At 40.8% G+C, this 24,106-nt stretch overlaps 2 protein-coding genes across 2 annotated transcripts in view; one reads left to right on the top strand and one right to left on the bottom strand.

Annotated features, from left to right (window-relative positions):
* Positions 1-3,327: 3,327 nt before the first annotated feature.
* On the bottom strand, positions 3,328-10,577 carry dcp1a (decapping mRNA 1A). The gene is made up of 9 exons (XM_070911040.1): positions 10,446-10,577; positions 10,052-10,092; positions 9,174-9,301; positions 6,514-6,580; positions 6,193-6,331; positions 5,779-5,874; positions 4,461-5,075; positions 4,084-4,305; positions 3,328-3,453 (listed from the first exon to the last, which is right to left on the bottom strand). Exons 1-9 carry the CDS (start codon positions 10,575-10,577, stop codon positions 3,373-3,375), a joined length of 1,521 nt encoding a protein of 506 aa, XP_070767141.1. The 3' UTR covers positions 3,328-3,372.
* A 1,204-nt stretch (positions 10,578-11,781) lies between these two features.
* Positions 11,782-24,106, top strand: part of cacna1db (calcium channel, voltage-dependent, L type, alpha 1D subunit, b) — an 81,194-nt gene continuing 68,869 nt past the window's right edge. Inside the window, exons 1-3 of the mRNA XM_070911016.1 lie at positions 11,782-11,815; positions 15,721-16,177; positions 16,751-16,856. Of these exons, the coding sequence (XP_070767117.1) occupies positions 11,782-11,815; positions 15,721-16,177; positions 16,751-16,856 (597 nt within the window). The remainder of the gene's footprint in view (positions 11,816-15,720; positions 16,178-16,750; positions 16,857-24,106) is intronic.

Raw genomic sequence — 24,106 nt, 5'->3', positions numbered from 1 at the left:
CTGTGGTCTAATGTGTATATATTCAGGTGTGATTGACAACAAGGAGCTTGAGGAGCAAACATCACTATACAGTTGATTTAGAGGACGACAGGCAGGAGGTGAGACGTGCAAAAGGAAGGATCACAAATGACAGTAATCTTACCTTAATGACATTTCCCACTGAGGCCGACCTGATTAGCAGCAGTACAACATGCACTGGCATGCTATTCAGGTAATAACAGACAGCTAGAGGTTGATGGATTTTTACGATGCAAGCAGTGTTATTTAGCATTTGCTTTGACACGTTTATAAAGGCTCATTTTAGAGGACTAACATTTTCTCTTGTAATGCTGAGAAATCCATAAGGCTGCACTAAAGTCTACATTTGGCCAGCAGGGGACTTGAAGAGAGAGATTCAAATGGGAAATAACATTTTCTTGGCCAATCTAGTTAATCAATGTCTTCCTACTGAGAAAGAGAGAGACATTTGTTTAGTCACTTCAACACAGCGACTCCCAGATCAAACCCCTGCATGGGCCAAATAGCAACTGATTACAGAGTTACAGCCTTAGGCTGTTGAGTACATCAGATTAAAAGCACACACACCTAGTGACATCTGGTGGTCAAACAGAGAAACTGCACCATTCTCCTGTACTTCAGAAAATTCAGGAGATGACGCATGTTCGGGGAAACAATTTGTCCAAATGGAGACAAAAAAAGACAAAAAAAAAACTACATTATGTAGTTAGATTTTCTACTAATTCATGTGGGCTCTATTACAAAACAAAAAAAGGAGTAAATTAGGAAGCTTTGTTTGAAAATGTTAATTTTTGACTCACAAAATCATCAGGTATAAAACAAACAAAAATAAAAATCACATTCCTGTTTAACAGCAGCAAACAAAAACAGACAACCCTATTTTCAAATCTTTAATATCACAAAATAGTCATAATAATCCAACTAATACACAGTGACAACAATCTTAGAAAATTAACGTAATTTGCACAGACTTTCCCAAAATCTTATCTCTGGCTAATCATTTAAATTATACCAAAGCGTAAAATAACCTTAAAATCTTAAATATGTGACCGGGATTAAAAAACTATACGTTTCAAATTCTTCCTGTGTGCGTTTATTTAACCAACACATGTCAGAAGTGTCGGCAGGATGACCTCAGACCAGAAATGATCATCAGGGCAATGAAGTGTACAGATTTGATTTGCTGCCTGGCTGTGGAACGTGTCCTTTTTGCATTACAAATTAATATTTTTACAAAAGAAAAAAGGAAAAAAAAGGGGGAAAAAAGTGGGAGCTGAGAGCGTGTGGATCTGAGTTCAGCTTAAATACGCAGGAAACAAAAGAAAACAAGACTGGCACATACTGCGAGTAAACATCAAATACATTCAAATCAGGACCAAAGTCGAGGTGTCACAATCAAGACAATTCATATGTAGTTATTTTCAATTGTTCATTACATGTTCCACAAGTGACATTTGTGAACATTTTCCAAGAGAGTAATCTCTGCAAGTCATGTTGTTTACAAACCAAATAAAAATGGAATGATTGGATATATTGATCGCTCAGAGACCTACAGTACAGACATCTGTTGACGGAAACGTGTGGGAGAAGTAGGCTAATCATCAACGAGCTGACGACAGGCGTCAAGCGTCACTGTACCTGTTGTTAGAAAACATTACAGCTTTTTCATGCTTTTGCATTATTTTTTGGACTGTTTTCATGGTCTTGTATGTGCTGAACATTTTGTGACAACAGGGTAAATCAAACCTGTTAGTTATAAACCTGTTGTGCGTGTTCAAAAACGCACACGTCACATAATAAAACCTTTTCTAAATCTTTGAAAGCCGATTTTCCGACATACATTAGATCAGTTTTCTTGACATGATGAGGAGACAGATGTGCTTCTTCCTGTTCTCACTGCGGCCCGTGGGGTTTATGGTTCTGTGCTGCAGTAGCCTTTTACTGCAAAAAAACAGCCAAATTACCACAGTTTGTTTTGTCTTTACGTTTTTGTGATTGAAGACTTAACTGTGGCCTAGGAAAAATTGTTTAGAAACAGGAACGGAGGTCATTCATCAGTAGTTTGGATTACTGGTATCAACTCAACTGGTTTGAAACATACTGAAGCTATCAAAAGCGTACAGCCATCAGTTCCCCCTATTTTCTAATAATCCAAAATGAATGTTTTTGCTCATATTTAAATTAAAGATCAGTAGCAGAATCAGAACCCAGAGGTTCGGATAAACTACTGTACCATCTTAAAATATCCTCAAAATGCTGGTGTCCCTAAAGGCATAGCGACTACCGTCTATTGCACGTTCCCCTCCGAGAACGTCAAGTGCTGTGAGCTCAGCTGGTGGAGGAGAGATGAACATCACAAACAAAGGAAGGACAAAGAGGGAGAGAACGAGCAAGGGTGAGGAGAAAGTGGGGAAAGGAAAGGCGGCAAAGAAGGTGCGTTCGTCTGCGTGTCAACATGTCACAGTCTCCAGCATAACGTTAAAAAAAGGCAGCCGAGTGGAACTGATTCTTGTTTGAGCTCTAAGCTGCAAGTGCTTCTCCAAACAATAACAGACGTTCTTTATCTTTCTTGGACAAGGGCGGCGAAAACATTCCACAACAACCTCCTCCTTATTAAGAGACACTGACAAACACAAAATGCCACAAAAACTGTAACGGCTGCTCTGTGCCTCTGTGGTGTTACCAAACATATACAGACCTCAGTATTACTTTAAGGGAGAAGGTTCAATAAGTGAAAAAAAGGAAAATGAGAGGTCCTTTTCAATGCCACAAAGTGGGACAGTTTGTTTGCAAAGACCATCAAAACAGTTCTGAGGTCCCCAGCACAGAAGTCTTTTTCTTGATAAGCAGTCGGAGTGTATGTTTCCGTACTGTCGCACTGCCAGAACTCCAAAGACGCGAGATGAGTAAGAGAAGCAACATCTGTGATTCTCAAGTCAAATGATGAGAGGTCACCGAGGCTCCACTGTGGTCCCATCCTAAAGTGAATTAAACTTTACCAGTATGTTGCCCACTGTTTTTTTTAATCATATTTAGCAAGTAAAAATTAAAACTCAAGGTCGCACCGCAAAGTTTTATGTCGTCCTTCTCTCCCACAGTAGTTCTGGTTTGACACGAGTCGACAAAAAGTAGCCAGGACAGCGTCAGTGTTGAGGTGAGAGCTCAGAGTCAGGAACAGAGGGTGAAATGGTGCGACGCATGCTGTAATAACCCTCAGAACACAGACCCTGGTTTTGAAGAGTTGTGGTGTACAGTGTGTCAAAAACCTGTCATCTTTTAACTCCTTCTGGATTCCTCACAGGTCATAAAGGGGTTTGTAGCACTGAAAGTAACAGCGGTGATGGTGGAAGGAGACTATAGCTTCATGTTGCTGAAGTCCTGGGACACACTCTGCAGATAAGCATCATGAATGGCACTGAGGAAGTCTGGGTCGTTCTAGACAGGGAGGAAGGAAACGTGAGAGGAATGAACATCCTAAACACATACAAATTAAAAAACTGTTAATACATCTAAATTACTTTTACGGTGGTACTTTTACAATAACAGATCACTGATTCGCATCGAAACACTCACAATTCAACACTCACAATTCAGTTTCTGGAGAGCCAAGTTGCTCTTATTCAATTATCTAAATGTCATGTTTGCAATGATGTGAGCACCACAAATGAAATTCCATTCACCTCAACTGTATTGGGTAGAGGCAGAAAGACAAAACTCGACGTTTGCCATTTTTGACCAAAAAAGTTGGAACCAGAGGAACTAAACTCAGGAACTAAACTCAGGAACTAAACTCAGGAACTAAACGTCCCCTTTAAGCATTCGTTTTTGCTTTTCCACTGCATCTGAAGAACCATGAAGAATTGGCAAATGACGGATTTTAAAAAAAGACGTTTGATACACAATTTTCACACATAAGAAAACGACAGAGTTGTCGTGTTGTTGTTTGTATTTACTGTTGTGAGACTCTGATGTTTGAGTGGATGTAATGAATGAATGAAAGGGGGGAATGCAGACATGGAAACAGGAGACTTTTCCACTTTTATGCATTTTACACCCTTGGCGTACCTTAATGAGGTGTATCAGAGTCTCCTGTAGCTGTGTTTTGCTGCAGGTGGCTTGTGGAGGCTCTACAACTCCCACAGAGGTGGAGGAGGGCTCGGAGGGAGCAGCAGGGACCACTGATGCTGCTGCTGTTGTCTTACTGATGGACTGCAGGAAGGCGCTGGGGGACAGGAGCACAGAAATCTCCGGCCCTGGAACAGCAAGACCTGGACTCATGGGGACAGCCTGAGAATAGAAAAGGAAAGATGGAAAGAGACAAAGAAGAAGAAATGAGCTGGATTATAATCGAATTTCTCGTGGTATAAAAGTATACATGATAAGTCATGACACTGATGAGGGTGATATCAGCCAACAGCTGGTAAGAAAACCATTGAACTCACAGACATGGGTTTGATCAGGTTTGAAGGCTGAGAGAAAACATCCATGTCCTTGCCGTGCTGGAGGGGGGGTTTCCCCATGGGCTCTTGGAAGCTGTGGGGTGGGAACAGCGCACTTGGCAGGAAGTTGGGTGCGAGGATGGGTTTGTGGATGTCCGAATTCACACATGGCACTGCCGGTTTGAGCGTGCCGAGTATCTCCTGTCCCAGATAGGCTGTAGGAGCTGCTGATTGTGCTACAGGACCAGAGGGAGCAGCACGAGGCTCTGAGCCAGCTGGAGGCACCATGAGAGGGGAGACTGAGCACCGGGGTTGGGGGTCTGACCTGGGGACCACTGACTGGAAAACAGGGGTGGGGTGCAGCGCATACTGAGTTGGGAGCAGGCCAGGGGCTCGGTGCTGATGATTTGACCCGGGGTCTTGGGCTGCAAGATGGGGAGGGAGCGGATTTTGGTGGGCTGGAGTGGGATAAGACCGGTTCTGGAGGTAAGCAGTGGAGGGGTCACTGGAAGCAGGGGTGGTGTTCCGTGCAGGCATGATGGGTAGAGAGGGGTCCTTAGGGAGGGACGAGCCAAAGAGCTCCTCAACTGTGATCTGCTTCACCATTGTGTGAGAGCTCTGGTGGGTAAAAAACAACAAATCTGTGAACTGCGTGGAAATCACACACATATAATGCTGAAACACAGAAAATCAATCAAACAGCAGTTTCTTAAATGTGTTTCTCCCTTTAATTTTACTGTAAATAAAATACCATTGGGTTTTGGGCTGGACAAAATCAGCAATATGAGATTACCACATTGGACTTTTGATGACCATTGTTCACATTTTACAAATAAAGCAAGAAATGTTCTTAAGGGGAGTGAATAATAAGGGGAGCCCCTGTCGCTTAGGGGTAAGCTGCAGACCATGAACTGTCTAATAAAGGCATAAAAATGACATGACATTCATTAGTGTTGGAGATGGTGTTTTGCTAACCGGGAGCTGGATCCAAAATAGAACCACATATTGGACCACAAACAAAAGTTAGCAAAATCAGCATCATCTATAAAATAAACAGAGGTTGTGTGTCCACATCCTAGAGCCTCAGATTCTGTGGCTTACTGCAGTTTGAACATAAGGAGGCAGTGCTCAGCTCCTTCCTGATTTAATTCCTTGACATAAATCACAGTGACACCTGAGATAAAAACATGCTCCTTCTCTTTGTCCTCCTCCACAGTCTCGGTATGTAGGAGTTAACAGGATGACAACACTCACACAAAATATAATGGTCTAGATAAATGAATAAATATCACACCGTAAAGTGTTTGTGTGATGAATGTACCTTTTCAGGTTGTGCTGTGCTGTGCACATGCTCTGTGGCGTTCATAGCTACTTTCACGTTAGGCTCTGCAGACACATCTGTTTCACCTGCCTGAGCCTGCATCACACATACAAACACAAGCACAATGCAAACAAAAATTAAATAATGGTATTTTAAAATTTTCAAAAGGGGCCAGAGGATACGTAGAGACTAAAAGCAGGGGTTAATGAACTGCAATAGGCATACATTCAGACTTCACATGTAGATGCTTAAACAGAAGCCCCTGTAAACACTGTAATCTGCAATGAAAACGACTGGTCTTCTATAGGTAAGAAGTACCCAATATCAGGACTAAAATACTAATAAGCAAAACATATTTGCTCATCTGAGACCTAAGACCTAAATAACATGTCATGTTTGTATCTGCTTCCTCACTCTCTGGTATTCCTCCTTGGCTTTGCTGAGCAGTTCCAGGATGTCAATGGGCCGCGGTTCTGCGACGCCATTGGTCCTCCGTGGCTCTGCCCTCTCTGGCGACTCTCTCTGGGCATGGTCTGCTTCTTGTTTAACAATCCTGGGGGAGAATTACAGCTTGACATATAGTCTACACAACTACCTGTTATTTGCTTTGTCAAATGTCTGTATGTGATCAGAAAGCAGAGCTGCTTCTACCACTAAAAACACAAAAACTTTACAGTGAAATGCTGTTCCATCCATCCATCCACAGATACAGTATACACATGTCTGACTACTTACTTGACCATCAGCTGAGCGATGCGTTGACAGTCCCTCTTATCATAGAACCAAATACTGTAGATACCCACTGCAAGAAAAACACAAATACTTTATATCACACAGTGTAGAAGAAGAAGCATTACAGCAAAGTTTCACATATCTTCACAATACAATTAGACTGAAGTCAATATATGATAATACTGAGTTATTGTCCAGGCCTAGTGTATATGACTGGACCTTAGCGTTTATCTCTATTCTCAATACAGCATATCAACTGGGCAGCCCAGACCTGCCCAGGTGCTGTATGAAGCTGTCAGTTCTAATTGATGTAGTTTTAAAAACAATCAATAATTAATTCTACTAAGTGCTAAAAGCACAGTACAAAAACAATGAAATCAACTGCAACTATAATGTAGAGCATCTTTCTGCCCCAGAGGAAACTGTTTTCAATCTCTTCTTGATAAGCAGGCGGCTGTTAAACAGTTAATGATGAAGTGAGACATTTTTTACTTCACGGTCACAACGAACATGACATTCACCATCACTGGGCTGACGACTTGTTGCGCAAAAAATAAAATGTAAAATAAAAACAAACTGTATGTCAGCAATTTTGCGCATAAACAATAGCTAGTTAATTTAGCATTGCTTGTGGGTGTGTGTGTGTGTGTGTTGAAACACTGGCAGATTCAAGGTCCCTCAAGAGGTCGAGGTAACTTAGCAACCTGCGTGTTTGCCTCCCTGCAGCATCTCCTGGTGCCGAGGGGAATATGGAGAGGTGTAAACAGGTGTGAGTGTCTACTAAGTACACTGGTCTCTCTAAACAGCATTTTCTTAAGTTTGAATACACTTGTCAGCCTCAGGCTTTGTGGATCTGCTGGTGAACTCACTCACCAGCACTCAGAGAAATAACCATGAATTATCAACATCTCTCTGAAGAGTAACATCCTCCCTGTCTTGGACTCTTTGCTCTTCAATCAAAACCTCTGTCTTGCTCCTGATCAACCTTCATCGTTCCTTATTTGCGCTTCCTTATTCACAGCAGAGGGAGGAGTCTTACAACGATCTTGAATATATCTCTCTTTCTCTCTCAAGATCAGAAACCTGGAATCTACACCACATCAGCCACACCTTCACAGGAGCGCATACACAAAACAACAAACGGAGACACTACACGCTGACCAATGAATATCTGAGAACTACCAGAAGGATCCTAAGCCAGTAAGTTGTGTTACTGAAGGGCACAAATGGACTGAAAAGAAACCAGAGTGAGAGAAACTACACAAGCGGTCAAAACCAGCGGATGGAATAAAAACCAGGAGAGGACTCTATCAGAGAAAATTCACTCCGACCAGTCTACAGGAGGTGAAGCGTCTCCGACAACACCTGAGGAATATTGTCAACCAGTGTACACAACAACTGTACCCAACTGTCTGCAACTCGACCCACTCTGAGGAATTAAAATGCTACCACCACGACTTGGGCTCAAGTGAAGGGACCGGAGAAGCAGCTCTGGCCTGAATACTAACAAGAAATTACATCATGTCTTCCATACCAGCCAGGCTGATGGGCAAACCAAGTCCAAAAGGGGAGCAGTCTACTCTGACATTGACCCTGGCCATGCTATTTTTACTTATAAGCAAGCAAATGGGAAAACAGTCAAATTCCTTATTCATCGCCATGATGAAACTCCTGTTCAGACTTCTAATAGATTACCTCGGTGGCAGCGCTGTCAGTTACTTTTTGAAGATCTGAGGAATTTCATCACTCAATTCAATCCTGTCTTTTCACATTACTTCCTGTTTAACTCTTTCCATAAGGCTGGGAGAGTTTGACTGCAGCATTGGCACCTGATTGGATAAAGCCACCAGCAAAAGCACAACTTGTATAATAAAATATAGCGGGAAGTAGTGACAGTCATAATCAAACCCATAGGTCTTTTTGGCAGTTGCCTCGATGCAGAATGATATCAGCTGTGTCTAAACCAAGCTGAAACTGTTGCCATCTGGTTGCCCTGTGTGAGGTCATGAGTGGAAAAAGCACCTCAGAGGAAGTTTTCTTGTTAAATGCGCCTCCGAGAGCCCAAAATGACTTCAAGCAAAAGGGAAAAGAGATGTTCCAGAGGACGTTGGGGAGGTGTTTGTTCGGCATTTTCAGAGGTACCATTATGTTTTGCTCCATTTCATGTGTGTGTGTGAGATAATGAATAACACCTACACAGCTGTCTACTTGCCAAGTATGCACTGTGTATACATTTATTTGACAGAATCTTCTGTGATACAACAGTGTTTCATTGTAGTCGAGCAGAAACCTTCTAACATAAACCGATTCTGTTGCTAAGAAACAATGCATGACTTTCGACATTTTGCACAGCATCTGTAATGACGACCGTTCAATAAGCATTTTCTCTGAGAAGACATCTCACATTTCTCATCATGCAGATGAAATTTATGGATTGGTATGGGGCTGGGCCTCACCTGCAACTCCCCTTGAATATTGTATACCCTTAATGGTATGCTGCCTTTAACTTCTCAAGAAACAGCAAAGTTCTCAAAATATTGGATCCAGGACATTGAATATTAATCTCTAATTACATCTAATTTCAGTCCACACTGACAAAGAAATATGTCTGTTCTGTGGACGACATCTTCTGTTTTAGAGCTCCCATTTTACAAAATACTCACAGTTGCCGTTCCTGTAGAGCAGGAAGGGATCCTGCAGCTGGAACTCCAGGTCTTTGTTGATCGGCTCCACCAGATTCTCTGTGCTCAGTCGGTTCATGATGGTGAAGCCATGGTGAGGCGAGGCAGACCTCAGATGAACAAAAATGACAAACACTGTAAAATAATATTCTGGCGGTACAAATCATAACCATCACCTCCCTGATCACACGTTATATTACTTTGTGCACTATATTTAGCTAAATCTTACTTATAACGCTGACTTTTTGACAGATTTTATTTCATGACCAAACACGGCACTAAATATAATAAACTAAATTAATATATAGACAAGTAAATCAATCTTATATAAATAAAATAAATATATCACTGGTAACTGATGAAACAAAATTATTTGGCCCCTCTGTAAACTGTTATGAACGACAGGCAGATGTTTTAACTGAAGTATCATTTCAAATTTTCAAAAACAAAGACATATTGCCATCATAAGTTACCAGAGACAAGGCTGTTAAAGTTGCTTATTTAGTTTGACCCAGAGCCATAAAACCAGAATGTTAAGAGAAAGGCAAACAACTCCTCATACTTGAAAGTCGTAACATACTATTTATTAATTTTTAAGTGCAATAAAGAATTGATAAATAGCCAATTTTTGTATTAATTCTAAATTGCAATTTTTTTTTCTTTCTAAAGAGTCTATGATTTTCTTTCAATGTTTCAGGAAAGTAAGATACGAACTACAGTTAATGTTTGTTTACAAAGACTGCGGCCTACACACGTGCGCAGAATACGTCAAATGGCAGCGCAACCAAACGTAACTCGTACAGCATAAACAACCTTCGTGGTCGTCGTGTTCAATGTTTAACAACACTTCATCTGCTTACCTCGAATAAACAAACAGGGTGCCCTCGATTTCCGTCTTCTCCTGAAATTATAAATGACGTTAAGTGTCAAAAACAACAACCGCTGAACCGAAATGTGCTGAATAACGTTAATACCGACGAAAGCTGACGTTTAGCGTTACCAGACAATTTATGTTAGCTCAGGACAGATAACGCTGACGTGATCGAAAAAGTAATCACACCAATAACACAATGTCATTGGTATCAAAGCAGTATGTCTGTTAAGATATCTAGATAGGTTAAAGTTCGACAAATATTAACACAGTTCTGTTTTTTACGTTTTTATCGGAGAGCTAGCATTAGCATGCTAAGTGAATACTTAATACTTTTGATGGCTATCCACGAAACTATTTCGGGTTTTTTTTGACAAACTTACCCATTCGTTCGTTTTGGAGTTAAAGTTGTAGAGGGCCACCTGGCCGGTAACATCGAGCAATTTGTTTATGTACGGGTCTTGTCTCTGTAGAGCTGCTAAGCTCATCATATGTCCGGAGTTTACGGTCTCCATCTTGGATGTGATTGTTGCTCCCGCACGGACGGATTTCTGCAGACACTTATAACTTCCGCTGTCACTGAGAAAGTCACGGCTCTCAAAAAGTTTCCCAGATTCATCTGAAACGTAAATTAAGTGATTCCCAATTTGTTAAAAACGAGGAAAATGGAAAATTAGCTGTATGAGCGTTGTCTGAGCCAGTATATTACAAATAAATGAAATTAATTATTTAAAAAAAAAATCAAAACTGTGTTTTGGGGTGCAAACCCAGCAACAATGGACAATAACTTGGCCAAATAATTTGCATAGTGTGCATTTTAAATTAAATTAAACCAATAAAGACTCGCTTTACAACTGATTAAATTTCGCTAGCATATTATTTCATAAACAGGAAGAAAAACAAATGATATTAATCAAGGGAACAATTGTGGCACTGTTGATAGCCACAGATAGTTATGATGATTAGTAGTCACATTTGGCTTTCGCAATAATAAAGTGACCCAAAGAATGATATAATTTTTCTAATAATTAAAGACCGTGTATCTGCAGAAAAAATAGTGACACTATCTTCATGTTACATAAGTAGGCCACCACAGGGTCGCGCTGCAATACTTCTTTTCAGGTCCAATCTGACATGTGATCTTTAATCTGGGGACCTTTGTGCATCACAGACCACAAGTGAAGAGCAGTTAACGTGCTGACATGTGCATGAGTGGAGGTTTCACTCTCAGTGAACCAGTTGTTTGCAGTTTAAATTCAGTTGTAGAAGATTTCTGTAGTTATGTAAAGTCCTGACCTTTTAGTTTTACGCAGCCTAACGTAAATGACACACGGGAAGTGACAACAAATATAAATGTAAGAACAATTTAAACGGGTATACTGAGTGTTATTTATTGTACTTATTTGGATAGAATACTTTAAAACCACCACAGGTCTATATAAACTTTTTTTTAAAACCACATACTATTCTTTGAATTATTTGAGTTATTTGGTCCACTTGAGCTGCAGCTGCCTGCCTCTGTTGAGGGAACATTGGAGCAGGGATTATAATCGGAGGATTACGCGCTACCGTGAAACTGTTATCCTCCATGCAGGCACAGGTAATCCAATCACTGGTAACCTTCCAACAGAGCTCAGGCAACTCATTTCCTCTCGGATCGCCGCGGAGTGAGGGTAGAAAACGGCGCTATGAAGCCCCTGAGAAGAGCCAGGTGACAGAATGCCGTTCATTATAAGGGGAAGACCCCTGAGGGGTAAGTACCAAGGACCTGGAGTACAGTAACTCCTTAGTAGCTTAACCGGATGGATAGGATGAGGGCAGGCGTGGTGTTATCCTCCTATCCAGAATTACCCTGACAGGAGAAAGTCATTCGAGTAATTTACAGAGACTGCCATCATATGTGTTTTTCTTTTGCATTATAATAGGTCATAGATTATGACTACATTTAAAGCAATGAACTGAAACATGGACTGAAATATAGATTAGGCTGATTCAGTGAATACATAAGGCTACATTTTCAGAGGCCAAACTTTGGCAGCCAAGATGAGGCCTTGATTTGCGGGCGTCTCTCTGTGTGTTTTGTTACACATGCTGCTGAATTTATACAAACGTTGTTAATAGCCTACAACTTATGCAACTGGATCTAATGAGCAACAGACTGACTTCTTGTTGACTTTACTGGCTGTTTGTTGTCAGCTTCCCCAGTTAAGTGGATTTCCTGTCTCCATTCACACAACATCCAGTTTATGCTTGACTGTTGTTTTAATGTTTTTCTATTTTTTCAAAAACGTTTTATTTGCCATACAATTCATACATTCCACCATTTAGTAAAACAACAACTTCCACATCATCTTATATTTCTTTACATATGAATTCCATGGAATAGAGACATGTGAATACCTTATAAGTGTGTTAAACGCACAAGTCAGTTGCTTTGTCTGTCCGAAAACATTTGGTAATGCGACTTCACTTGAGAGTTGACATGTTTAATACGCGCCTTTGACGCAGCAACAGGTGCATATCCAGTTGTGATGTGATTCCAGTAGCGTGCAGGGCTATCTGTCCGTCCCCAGCCCACAGTGAGAGTAATTGACAGCAGTGGATTGACTGCTGCTGTCAGCGCGTCCTCTCGGATCCGCCGTGAATCTGCAGGCAGGCACCCGGATGTGGCGAAAATGTTTGGCTCTCCTCTCAGGGTTTGCGCTCGGAAAACATTTTATAATTCAGGTTAACAGCTCGTGTCTGGCTCGCGCGTCGACACCTCTGGATGTTTTTGTTTGTTTTTTCCCCCCACAACGATGAGTTGGATTTAAAACGGATCTTTTCAATGTGGATTCGAGGATGCAAGAAGCAGATGAACAGTCTGAAGGTAAAAAACCGTGCGTGGAGCGCAGGAGGAGAGTTGGAGCGCTGCGAGAGGGGGCGAGAGCGCCCGTTTATTCTCTCCATGTCTGGTCACTCTGTGGTTATATGCTCTGAGCCGTGTCTGGCTCTAGGATTTATTCCAACTTATTTTAGTCCACAGATTGAGTATGAACATCGCAACATGTTCTAGGCTGCATGGTGGTCAGCAGTCACCAGATCCACTGGGAAACGAGTTGCGGCTATAGCTCTCCGAAAAATGGTTGACTATGTTTGGTCTAATATTATGGTCAAGTGGTCGTTTTGGAACCATGTGACAGTTTGTGGAGGATGCTTTGGATCTGTGCGCCCCCCAGAATGAACCGAGAGACGCTAAATCAACTTTTCAAGCAGCCTAAATCCCGTTAGATAGATTAAAGATCTGTTTCTACGGTTTACAGGTGGTCCTTTAAGAAGCCACCGCGGGGGTCAAAGTAAAGTTGAGAACAGCAGCAGAGAGTCAACAGTTGTTATCCAGCAACGTGTGTGACTGATGTGCGACGTCCAGCAGAGGAGCTGCCGTAATGATTCCCGTTACATCCCAGAAATGTCAAGATCATGTTATTTAAAGACGACGTGATCATCTTTAAACAGGCGGCACTTGTTGTGTTGCACCTGTGCTGATGTTATGTGGTGGGATGAGCAGGGTCGGCATGCCCTGCAGAGCTATGATCCTCCTCATTCAGATTAGACATTGTGAAATTTCTCACCTGCTCATCAGACTGACTTCAAGGTAGAATAAAGTGAAGCTGGGCATGTTTAGACCTTCTGATCACTGATGTTAATAACTGTATTGTTTTTATAACAGCCTGGCCTTAATAAAATACCGTACAAATGAGCAAATCTCTTGAATTCAGGTAAGAGATCAAAGATGAAAGACTCTGACAAGACATTTGGTGCAGACTTGCTAGGATAGTGTTTTAATCTCTATTTTGCGTTGGTTTCCTAATCACCCTCTCTACCAGTTCTTCATTCATCTTTCACTCTGTGTCTTTCTGACGATTTTAAGATACATTCATGATGAATGATCAGTGTTTCGATGTGGTCATCTCAGTGTGAGAGCTGTTTTAGTTGGATGACGTATAATGCTGGTTAGCTGTGGCGGTAGTCCCTGATGTGATTCTGCTGTAGAGTTGCAGTGAACCAAAGTGACTGTGTCAAGGGCACTGTCTTTTTCACTCGTGGTTTACATTGATTTTAATGACTCTCTCTGCAGGCTGTCCTGCTCTCTCTCTCTCTCTCTCTCTCTCTCTCTCTCTCTCTCTCTCTCTCTGTCTCTTCCACACTCCCTTCAAACCAGTCCTTTACGTCTTCTTCTTCTTCTCTTTCTAACTTTTCTGCCCAGCTTATTTCTACATCCTCACCTTCAAAGTTCTTCTTCTTCTTCTTTTGCCTCGGTGGACAGCAACCTTCATTTTCAGCGAGTATTTAAGTTGTACAGGCACGCTTTTAATGTGAAAATAAAATTCTAGCACTTCTCTGCTCACAGAAAAAGAAAACTTGTCATTTTAAACTGAAATACAGATCATCCCTTAACTCACAGCAACTGAGCACTCTGCATTGAGAAAGTCAGACTCACACAACTTTCGTTCTTTGCCTCTCTTTCCCCTTCTGTTGTAAAAAGCACCAGCTGTATTAACTGAGTGTTTGCGCTTGTTACCCAATATTATTACTCTATGCTGTGTGATTTATAGATATTGAGATTTATACTCTCCAGTTAGTTATCACTACCATTTGGAGCCACTAACATGAAACGTTTCCCTGTGTAGTTTCTAAAAACTGCATGTAGATGCAAGACACTGATGATGGCGTCAGTGGAGAGTAAAGGCTGATTGATGAACGTGGCCAATAATATTGGCTAATATTAGCTTATTGCAGATATATTTTTTAACAATGTTTGTTTATGTTATGTGTTTATGTACCTTTCCCCTACCATCGCTAATCAGGTATGTGATGGCTGTATATATGCTTAGTATAAATCAGAATCAGAATCAGAAATACTTTATTGATCCCCGGGGGGAAATTTTACAGTACTGGTGCTTCCATTCAAGGGTAGAAAGCAGCATAGAAATAAAAGTATGTACAAAATATAAAAATAAGAAATAAAATAAGGAGGAGTTGAACAGTTTGATGGCCACAGGCAGGAATGATTTCCTGTGGCGCTCAGTTGTACATTTGGGAGAAATGAGACTCCCACTGGTGCTAACATTGTTGATTTTGAAGTTTATGCTGGCGTTCTCATGCATCATTGTGACTTGTTATTGCACTTTATTCAATCTCTTCTGAGAAGCATTTTGTCCTCCTTTATAAATATAACTGTATTATTACGTTCTTCTAAACCTATTCTAAATCTATTTCAGCAGTATATGAAATTAAATATGTGGTAAATTACACCTATAATGAGTTGTTAATGTTTTAAGCTGCTATGCGTTGAATTTGAAAATGCTCAAAGTTGGTGCCCCCTCAGTGTTTGCATTAAAAGCGACACAGTGACAGACAGCAATGTACATAGCAGTGACTGGGGGCGATGGGCTGAGAGCAGCACATGAATTGCTTTTTCACTTTTTAAATTATTTCTACAAATACAAACTCAGGCAATCAGAAAAATATATGAAAAGCAATAGAAAGCGGGCTACTTTCCTGAAATGCACTGACACAACATTAGCTGTTGTATGGGGAACATGATGTTTGCAGGTGTTTTTTCAGCCTCTAAATGTTATAACCTTTTTGTCTCTGTTCCCCACCCTCTCCCTCCAGGGGCACAGTATGCCAACAACATAAGGACCACTCCCTCCACTGACTGGACAGAAAGCCACACCCGTCTGCACCAGCTCCATCCACCAGAGCCCCTGCAGGCCCCACCCAGCACTGGCAAGCCCGTCGGCTCCTCTTATGGCCTCCTCGGGGCCAACAGTGGCGTTCAGGGCCCCGGTGGCGCTGGCTCCGGTGTCAGCCCGGTCCTCGCTTGGCATGCCGCCATTAGCGCTGCTCGCCAGGCACAGGGCGATGGCGCAAAGCCCGACATGAGTTCACCGCCCTCAGTTTGCGCCACTGTACCAGCTCCTGTGGGCTCACTGGCGCAGAGGAAGAGGCAGCAGTACGCCAAAAGCAAAAAGCAGGGAGGATCGACCAACAGCAGACCGCCCAGAGCTCTGTTCTGCCTCACCCTCAACAACCCGATCCGCAGGGCCTGCATCAGCCTGGTGGAGTGGAAGTATCCTTCAGCCCAGAGACAGAGGCTGTGGTTGGTTGAAAGGATGGATGGCAGATGCCTGGGTGTCTGAATGGATTATGTTTATTTTTATGGATATTGCTTCATAGATTAGTGGATAGATGGTTGGCAGGGTTAATGAATGAATGAATGAATGTATAACTTGAAAAAATGGACCATAACTTCATAGCTGCAAGTGCTGGACTTTAAATTTAAAGAAGGTAGCTTTATGAACATAAATTAGTAGATTAATAAATAATAGAACAAAGACGCTGTAATTTATTATTTATAGCTGAATTTATATGATATATATATATATAATCTGCCTCATAGGCTTTAAGCCTTCTTAGATTGATTTTAAGTGCATTTAATAGTATTATTGTATTACTTTGAGGTGTTATTTCATTTGATAACACATTAGTTTCTCTCCACCTGCTTTTTTCTGCCACAGTGAGAAAGACAGAGAGAGAGAAAACCAGCAGACTGTTGCCCAAGCACTCATTAACTTCTAAAACTTAAAAAAAAAAAAGTCTCTCTTTAAAACCGTGTTCCTTAACAGTCTGTGTCTCTTTCCAGACCATTTGATATCTTTATACTGCTGTCTATTTTTGCCAACTGTGTGGCCTTAGCCATCTACATCCCCTTTCCTGGAGACGACTCCAACTCTACCAACCAAGAACTGGTGAGTGGCACTGGAAAATACAGAAACAAGGCTTGGCGATGTAAATGACAAACTGGGCTTTGCTGAAATATAGTGATCATAGCGTCCTGTTGTTGTAAAAAGCACATGACAGCAGGATATGCTGTGTGATGGCACCAATCAGCGTGTTTGAAGAATTTCAAGGGTTTGGTTATAGAGGTAACGCATTGGCCAAAAAAAGTGTATTTTCTGTTACCAGAAAGTGTGTGTTGAGCTGCTGTCAAAAGAACTGTAAGAGCATTAAAGGCTGGTATCTTGAATAGATCAGACAAGAAAAAAGCAGTGGAAATCAACAAAAAAGTGCCTGTTTAGTTGACATTTTAGTTTACTGGTGTGAAACAACATGCACTTAGAAGCAGGGAGAACATTCAGAACCGGCTTAGTGTTGCACCTGAATTTATTTGAATAAAAGAGATGCAGTCATATAAAGTTTTACTTTTTTCTCCACATTAAAATCAGGGAAATTTCACGTGACTAGTCTTAAAGTGTCACTTAAATTTCCAATGTACATATTTTTTTACTTAACCCTAGTGGCAACAAGCCATGTAAATTGTTTTGGTTTTATTGCCCAAGTTTTGAGATGATCACCCCTTAGATAAGAAATAACTTTAATGGTTTACTTGAAAGGGATGAAGCAGCCGATACTAAGGTGGTTTCTTTGTATGTGGCTCTGCAGATGTTGCTTTCTGAATGTGCACAAAGGTTAAAGGAGTTTTCTTTATAACACATGCACGGTGCTGCTTGCTGCTCGTGCCACTGTTTGTCATCAGTGAGATTACACACAAAGGCTCGACACAACACCTTTGCATGAGTGTGATTGGCTTGACGTGTGCGTTGCGTCAGAGGGCTTTCCCGGCAGAATTTTGGATGGATGTGTCGGGTTTCATTGTTTTGTTGACACACACAAATACTGGTGCACGCACACACACACACACACACACACACACACACACACACACACACACACACACACACACACCCAGCGGGTCATCCCTCTGTGTGGCGCGAGAGCAGCACTGAGGTGAAAAGACAGGGAGAGGCAGGGAGAGATGAAAACCAGTTTGTTTTGGTGCCTCCATAATTACAGTGTAATTTGACAGCATCAGACTATAAACAACATGATAATTATTACCATTCAATACAATACAATGTGTGAATCCACTTCAGATCTGATCACATATGACACTCAGATGATATTCCTGTTGAAATCTACCACAAAACAACAAGATAATGTTGTCCAACAGCTAGCGGTTCGCAGTGCTAACAGCCAGATGGTGATTGATTGACATCTCACCACAATGTCCTGTTAGTTTTGTTGCACTTGATGGATGCGACACGTGTCATTCTTATATATTCATAATAAATGGGGAGTCACTTAATTCCCAGCCTAACCTCAACCTGTGCAGAGGTCTAATCAACCAGAATAACAGAAAAACACCCGTGTGTGCCATTCAGAATCAGGAACATTTTGCTGGTGGCTTACACCTGTATTACGCTACATTCATGCAATGTTTGCAGAACGGGAAAACCTCCCATTGCTCTGACTTGGACACATTCACACATTATTCCAACATAGTTTAACCATAAAGTCGCACCGTATAAATGCCCTGAATTAGCTATTTTTATTTTGTTACTTTATTTTGTTCATTAACAAGTGAAGCCAGATACAAACAATTGGTGTATATAGCTTCTTTCTTAGTTTGATTTCATTTCAATGTGACTGCCAGTGATGGTGACTGAAAAGCTGTCAGGAATTCACAATATCTCCAATTCAGAATTAAAACTCAGAGGCTGATGGTTTTTGGCCCTAGTAGCTTATTAGATAGGTCAACTGTTTATTACTGTATTCTCTTATCGGAAATGAAGACTGGAAGCAACCCGTAGAGGCCAGAAGACAGATCAGTATGAAGCAGAAGGCTGTTTAGAGGTTTGTCCCAATATCTCACATCTGTTGAATCAAACTGACTGTTAACCCCAGAGAAGGTCAGAAAGTGAAAGAGGGCAGATAGACAGGTACATCATGCTCAGTTGAAGGTATGGTGGAGATTTAACCTCCCACTCCCACCCGCCATCTTTTCCCAAACTGTCAAATGTTGTTTAATCCATCTGGAACAGCAGGCAACGGTGACTTTTCTCAAAACAAGTCAAAACAAATGCTAATAAGGATCTACAAGTTTAATGTATGCACAGGTGTAATTTCTGCATCTTTAACCTTAAGGAAGTCATAACTTTAACCCAAAAAGTTGTCTTTGAGTTCTTACTAGAGCTATTCTTTGTATTTGTAGTCAAATAAAGTCTGTATAAATGACAGACAACATTTTCAAATTGGCCGTGTGACTACAGTATATAAATGATAACATTAACCCAGAATTTTACTTAAGAAATATCTACAAGGAAAGCTTCTGCTCTTGTGAATTTTTGTGTTTGTTCAGTTCACTTCACTGAAAATCATTTCACCTCAGATTTTATTGCCAAAAGCAGTATCGTCTGGTAGCAACTTAATCCCTTAAGTGTAGCAATGTCCTCAGAGGACTTTGGTCATGCAGTGCAAACATTTGCTTTTTTGTGTGAGGCTGGCAAGGGACCTTCTTAGCTTCATAGGAGATTGTGTGTATGTTTGGGTGTGTGTGTGAGAGTGTGTTATTGTGTGTGTGTGTGTGTGTGTGGAGTGAGCGAGTGAGAGACGGGCACAGAGAAACGTAACATGTTCCCTCAACAGATGGGGATTATTCACGCTGTCCAAGTCTACGCTCATCACTCGCTGCACAATGTACAGTATGTGTGTGTGTGAAAGACAAAGTATGAATGTTTGTGCAGCTTTTTGCATCTCTGTTCTGTCAGAGAGAACGTAAAAGAGTCACATGTCACACTGCTTTTTTCTGCTGTCAGAGATGAGTCATCTCATCACCTCACCTTTAATTTGCCATTAATTGACAGTTTTTCAGGAGTGGTGTATTCAACATTCACTTTGATCCTCATTTTATGTGGTTGTTGTTGTTGATACACTGTGTTTTTACCAAGAACTGGTAGTTTAAGAGGTAGGTGCTTGTAGGAAATGTAGTAGAGCGTCATCCTCAGTGTTCTTGATCTTTCATGTGGTTTAATATGAAGCACAGAATTTGATCTAAAATAAAATGTAGTCCTGTCCAGAAATGCACTCTTTGGCAGGTGCACATTTAATGGCAGCCACTGAATGTGTGACAGAATTCATTACAAGCATGAGACTCCTCTCTTCCACAAAACCACTTTCAAAATGCTGTCGAACATTGTCGAACTTTGACATCAAGTCTTCTCTTATTAAAGAAAAAGCAAAGACTGAACAGTTGTTTGCTTACTAATGAAGTGGTCCTTTGGTCCAGTAGCCCCTTATAGTAAAATGTTTACTCCACTGAAACCAGTATTTCAATTTGACAAAAGTGTCCATAGCATAATCCATTTCTCCTCTGTCCCCCCATATGCTCATTATGTCCCAAACACTCACATCTGTGCCACAATGTGCCAAATATAGCTAAGTGCACTACTCCCATTTGTTGCTATGTAAGTAGACATAGTTGTGTGCGACACATTATGAATTTACAGAACATTAACAACATGTATTCTACTTCTATATATATATTAGAAAGTGTTTTTTTTTTTTTTTAATTCATTCAAGTTCTGGAGAACATGGGTTGCCTTTCTCACCACAGTAGTATTTCCACAACTCAACTACGGCTTCATCCTTATTTAGAGAGTGTGTAGGTGTTGTTTGATCGGCTCCCTCAAAGCAAAGGATGGGAAAGAGGAAGAGAAATAGACAGCTGGGGGACACAGCTACTGCAGCTAAAATAAGTCCTCACATCAACTTGCAATGGAAATGAGTAAAAAAGTGGTTTTAGTTTTTATTTTGCAAAATAGCAAAATGTTCACTGTGTTTGAGATTTATTTACGGGTTGCAAATTTCAGGTTTCAGTTTGACTTTCAAGCTGAACCCAGTGGCTGCATGAATGGCGCAAAAATAATCTAAAAATGTGTGGGATGATTTGGAAAAAAGTCTGCAGTAATGCGAATATATTTGATAAATGCCCCATTTCAACCTGCACCTTTCGTGCCTTTTTACTGAGCAGCTCTATCGGTCTGTTTTTGATAAGAAGTTCTTGATCTCATAAGTAGTAATGTCACTGCTCGTGGTGAGTTTTTGAGATCCGTGCGGTTGTTTATTTGAGTATTGAGTATAGTGTTTTATTTTATATAAGAGAATGTGTGTGTGTGTGCATTAGAGTCGCGCGTGTGTGTGTGAGGGCGCTGAGGGATTAAGCTGGCCAGTGGATTAGTCGTCAGTAAATGAGTGGAGGTTGCAGGGGGGGGGGGCTAGACGAGAGGATGTAGGGCGGGAGCTTACAAGTGGGAGGGTCGACTGAAAGAGAGGAGATTTTAATGAGCACTGTCATGTGACTGACTTGATTTCTACTCTATCTATCTATCTATCTATTTGCAAAATCATCTCAAAGAGCAGAAGTGTTCATTAGATTTAGCTATGAGCTACTTTTCATTTGGAGCAAACTGAACTCCGAGGACATCAAATCGCATTTGACTTTATTTATTTAATATGATGAATACATGATGAATGCCTGCGAAAGGATCAACATTTCTATTTTCTATCAATTTTTACAAAAATAATCACTGAAATAGATTTTCATTCCAAATGTGATGTTCCTTATACATCAAAAAACGCATTCACCACAGTTTACAGTGAACAGGTAATAAAGCTCAGAAAAGGATTCCAGTTAAAAGTGGAGAAATAAATGAGGAGAAACCACAACAGAGCTCCTTATCATGCTACAAAAATAAAAAACAAACAAACAGTGATTATGAAATATTTGTGCTGCAAGTGTTATTGGTGTAATCAGAATTTAAACTGGATTTTTGCAATATTGGTTTCTTTTCATCCAGTTTTTGCCCCTTTTATTTTTTAACTATGTAACATTAACGCAGCACATGTAACAACAGCTTTTCTATAGAGACTTCACTCAGACTATCGAGCGCCAACCGTAACTGAAATGTGTTCAAACAAACAGGAACTAATGCGATGTATTTTTTTTTATTCTGCACATGAATTGATATCAGAAGTCATCCTAAACATAACATGCAAGTAGCAATTTGAAATTGATCGTGAAGGCCTGCAGTATGAATCTTTTCTTGCTTGTGATCTTTTGTTTTGCTCACACTCGTGTGTCCTGCTCTCTCTCCATCTCTCCATTACTCTCAGATTACTGATTCTGTCTTTCTGTCTACTTGATTACCTCAGTCTCTTCCTGTGCTTTCCTTGTCTTCCTCTCTGTTTCCTCTCCTCTGTCAGTTCTTCTTTTCTCTATTCAACCCACCTCCTCCTCTCTCCCCTCTCCCCTCCGCCTCCTCTTCCTGTGCAGAGTGGAGAATGATTAACATCCTATTAAGCCGGTAAGTGATTTAGCAGACTTATGACGGCCCCTTTGACCGCTAGCTGAATAACATACACTGCTGGTCAGCTCATAATCCCATACGAATCCTATATGAATCTGTATGTATACAGAGTGTAGGAGTGTGTGTGTCTCTGAGTGAACGGGTTAAAGGCGTGTATGTACTTTAAAGTAGACATGCTCAGTCAGGTCAGTGAGGGCTGACGAGGGCAATATGATCATGATATAAAGTCTATATGTGACTGAAGGTATAGTTGGTCTTTTAGAATATAATTCACATGTTTTTTTTTGAGAATAGCAACAAATTATTGGATAAATCATGTGAAAATGCTACAGACTAAGACTAGGAGGTAAACTGGTGGCATCTTGCATGAAAACAATAATGCTGTATTTGTTTACAACTACTAATGCGCAGTTACTGGCTGCTCTAACAATGGCAAACTTCAGCTTTGAGAAAATTACATAAAGCAATAAAAACAAACGTCTGCTCCATGAAAAATAATTTCCTGTCATCACTGCATGTGTTTATTCTCTGAAAACTTAACGTTACTCTCTGCATAGGTTTGGCTGTTCGCAAAGAGGCTAATTCCTCTTTTACAGGCTCATATGTTTCAGATTTCCATCAAATGGAAATATACTTGATGTCTTGTGTATTATTTCCTACATATATCCCAAAATTGCAGCCTGACACGTTTGGTATCTCGTATCTTTGGGATCTCCACTAGAATTTAAAATAAGGTTCTGTGAGTTTGAACACAGTCTGGCTGCTCAGCATGGGTTTGTAATGCCTGACCCACCTGCAGGCTGCTGCTTGTGTGAGGGGTTTCTCAGTCTTAGAATGAATACTGACTAGGACCAAGTCACTACAAAACACTGTCACATCCGTCCTGTGGAGGTTCATTTTCTCTTAAAGCCGCTATCATAAGACATTTCAGATCAGTGTTTTAGACTGAATAACACAAACATTCACATGTGCAACCTTTATCTGTAAGAAGGGGCCATCTGACGCCAACCATCCATGCTGTCAGTTCGACTTTGCTATAGTAGAAACAACGGCATCAATTAGTGACAGATTAGTATATAGGCTGAATTATACACAAGGTCATGTTGGTAAGAGTAAATCTGACCAGTGCAGAGTGTGTGTGTGTGTGTGTGTGTGTGTGTGTGGGGTTGGCTGTTTGGGCCATTAGGCGTATCACTGCTTAAACATTTGTGATGCAACTGAAAAACGTAAATGACATTAAGTACCTGCTCTCACCAAAACCTCCCTGCCTCTGGCATTCAAGCCAGGACTCTAAATAGTCAAAATAGTGTAGGGGACTTTTGTCCCAGATTCTGTGTATTTGAAAATGACAGAATGCAGTATGTTGACCAAAGTGCAGTGAAAGGACTTGTGGTTTGATTTATATCAGTGTTCAGGACTTGATGTATCCTACTGTCGAACTAAAGTGGGTGGTAATAGACAAAAAGGCACCATTAATATTGTGATTATCTCTATATATTTATGGGGCACTATGAACTAAAGTGTATACAATCACATCATTTTGAATACAATTCATATTCATCATATAGAGTCACTGTTTCACTAGAGCACACTGATAATTTTCAAAAAATGTTCTGAGGCATTTTAGATCTCACACTGTGATTTCTTAGATCTTTGAATCACAATGAATAATATGAACATTTTGCTTATGTGGAAAGAGGAAGTTGACTCATTTCTTAGCTCTATCTGAGCACCTACTGAATATAGAAACTTGGCATGAAATGAAGGTAGAAGGTGTGATAGTCAGTACTAAA

Source organism: Enoplosus armatus, chromosome 8 (assembly GCF_043641665.1).
Source record: "Enoplosus armatus isolate fEnoArm2 chromosome 8, fEnoArm2.hap1, whole genome shotgun sequence".
Classification (NCBI taxonomy): Eukaryota; Metazoa; Chordata; class Actinopteri; order Centrarchiformes; family Enoplosidae; genus Enoplosus; species Enoplosus armatus.
This window is presented reverse-complemented; position numbering and strand designations above follow the sequence as displayed.

Excerpts from the sequence above, each read along its gene's own strand:
- dcp1a (XM_070911040.1), bottom strand. The coding sequence starts at position 10,577 with ATGGAGACCGTAAACTCCGGACATATGATGAGCTTAGCAGCTCTACAG. Across the intron at positions 6,581-9,173 it reads GCTCTACAGGAACGGCAACT|TGGGTATCTACAGTATTTGG; the intron begins GTGAGTATTTTG and ends TTTTTCTTGCAG. Across the intron at positions 5,076-5,778 it reads GCACAGCACAACCTGAAAAG|AGCTCTCACACAATGGTGAA; the intron begins GTACATTCATCA and ends TTTACCCACCAG.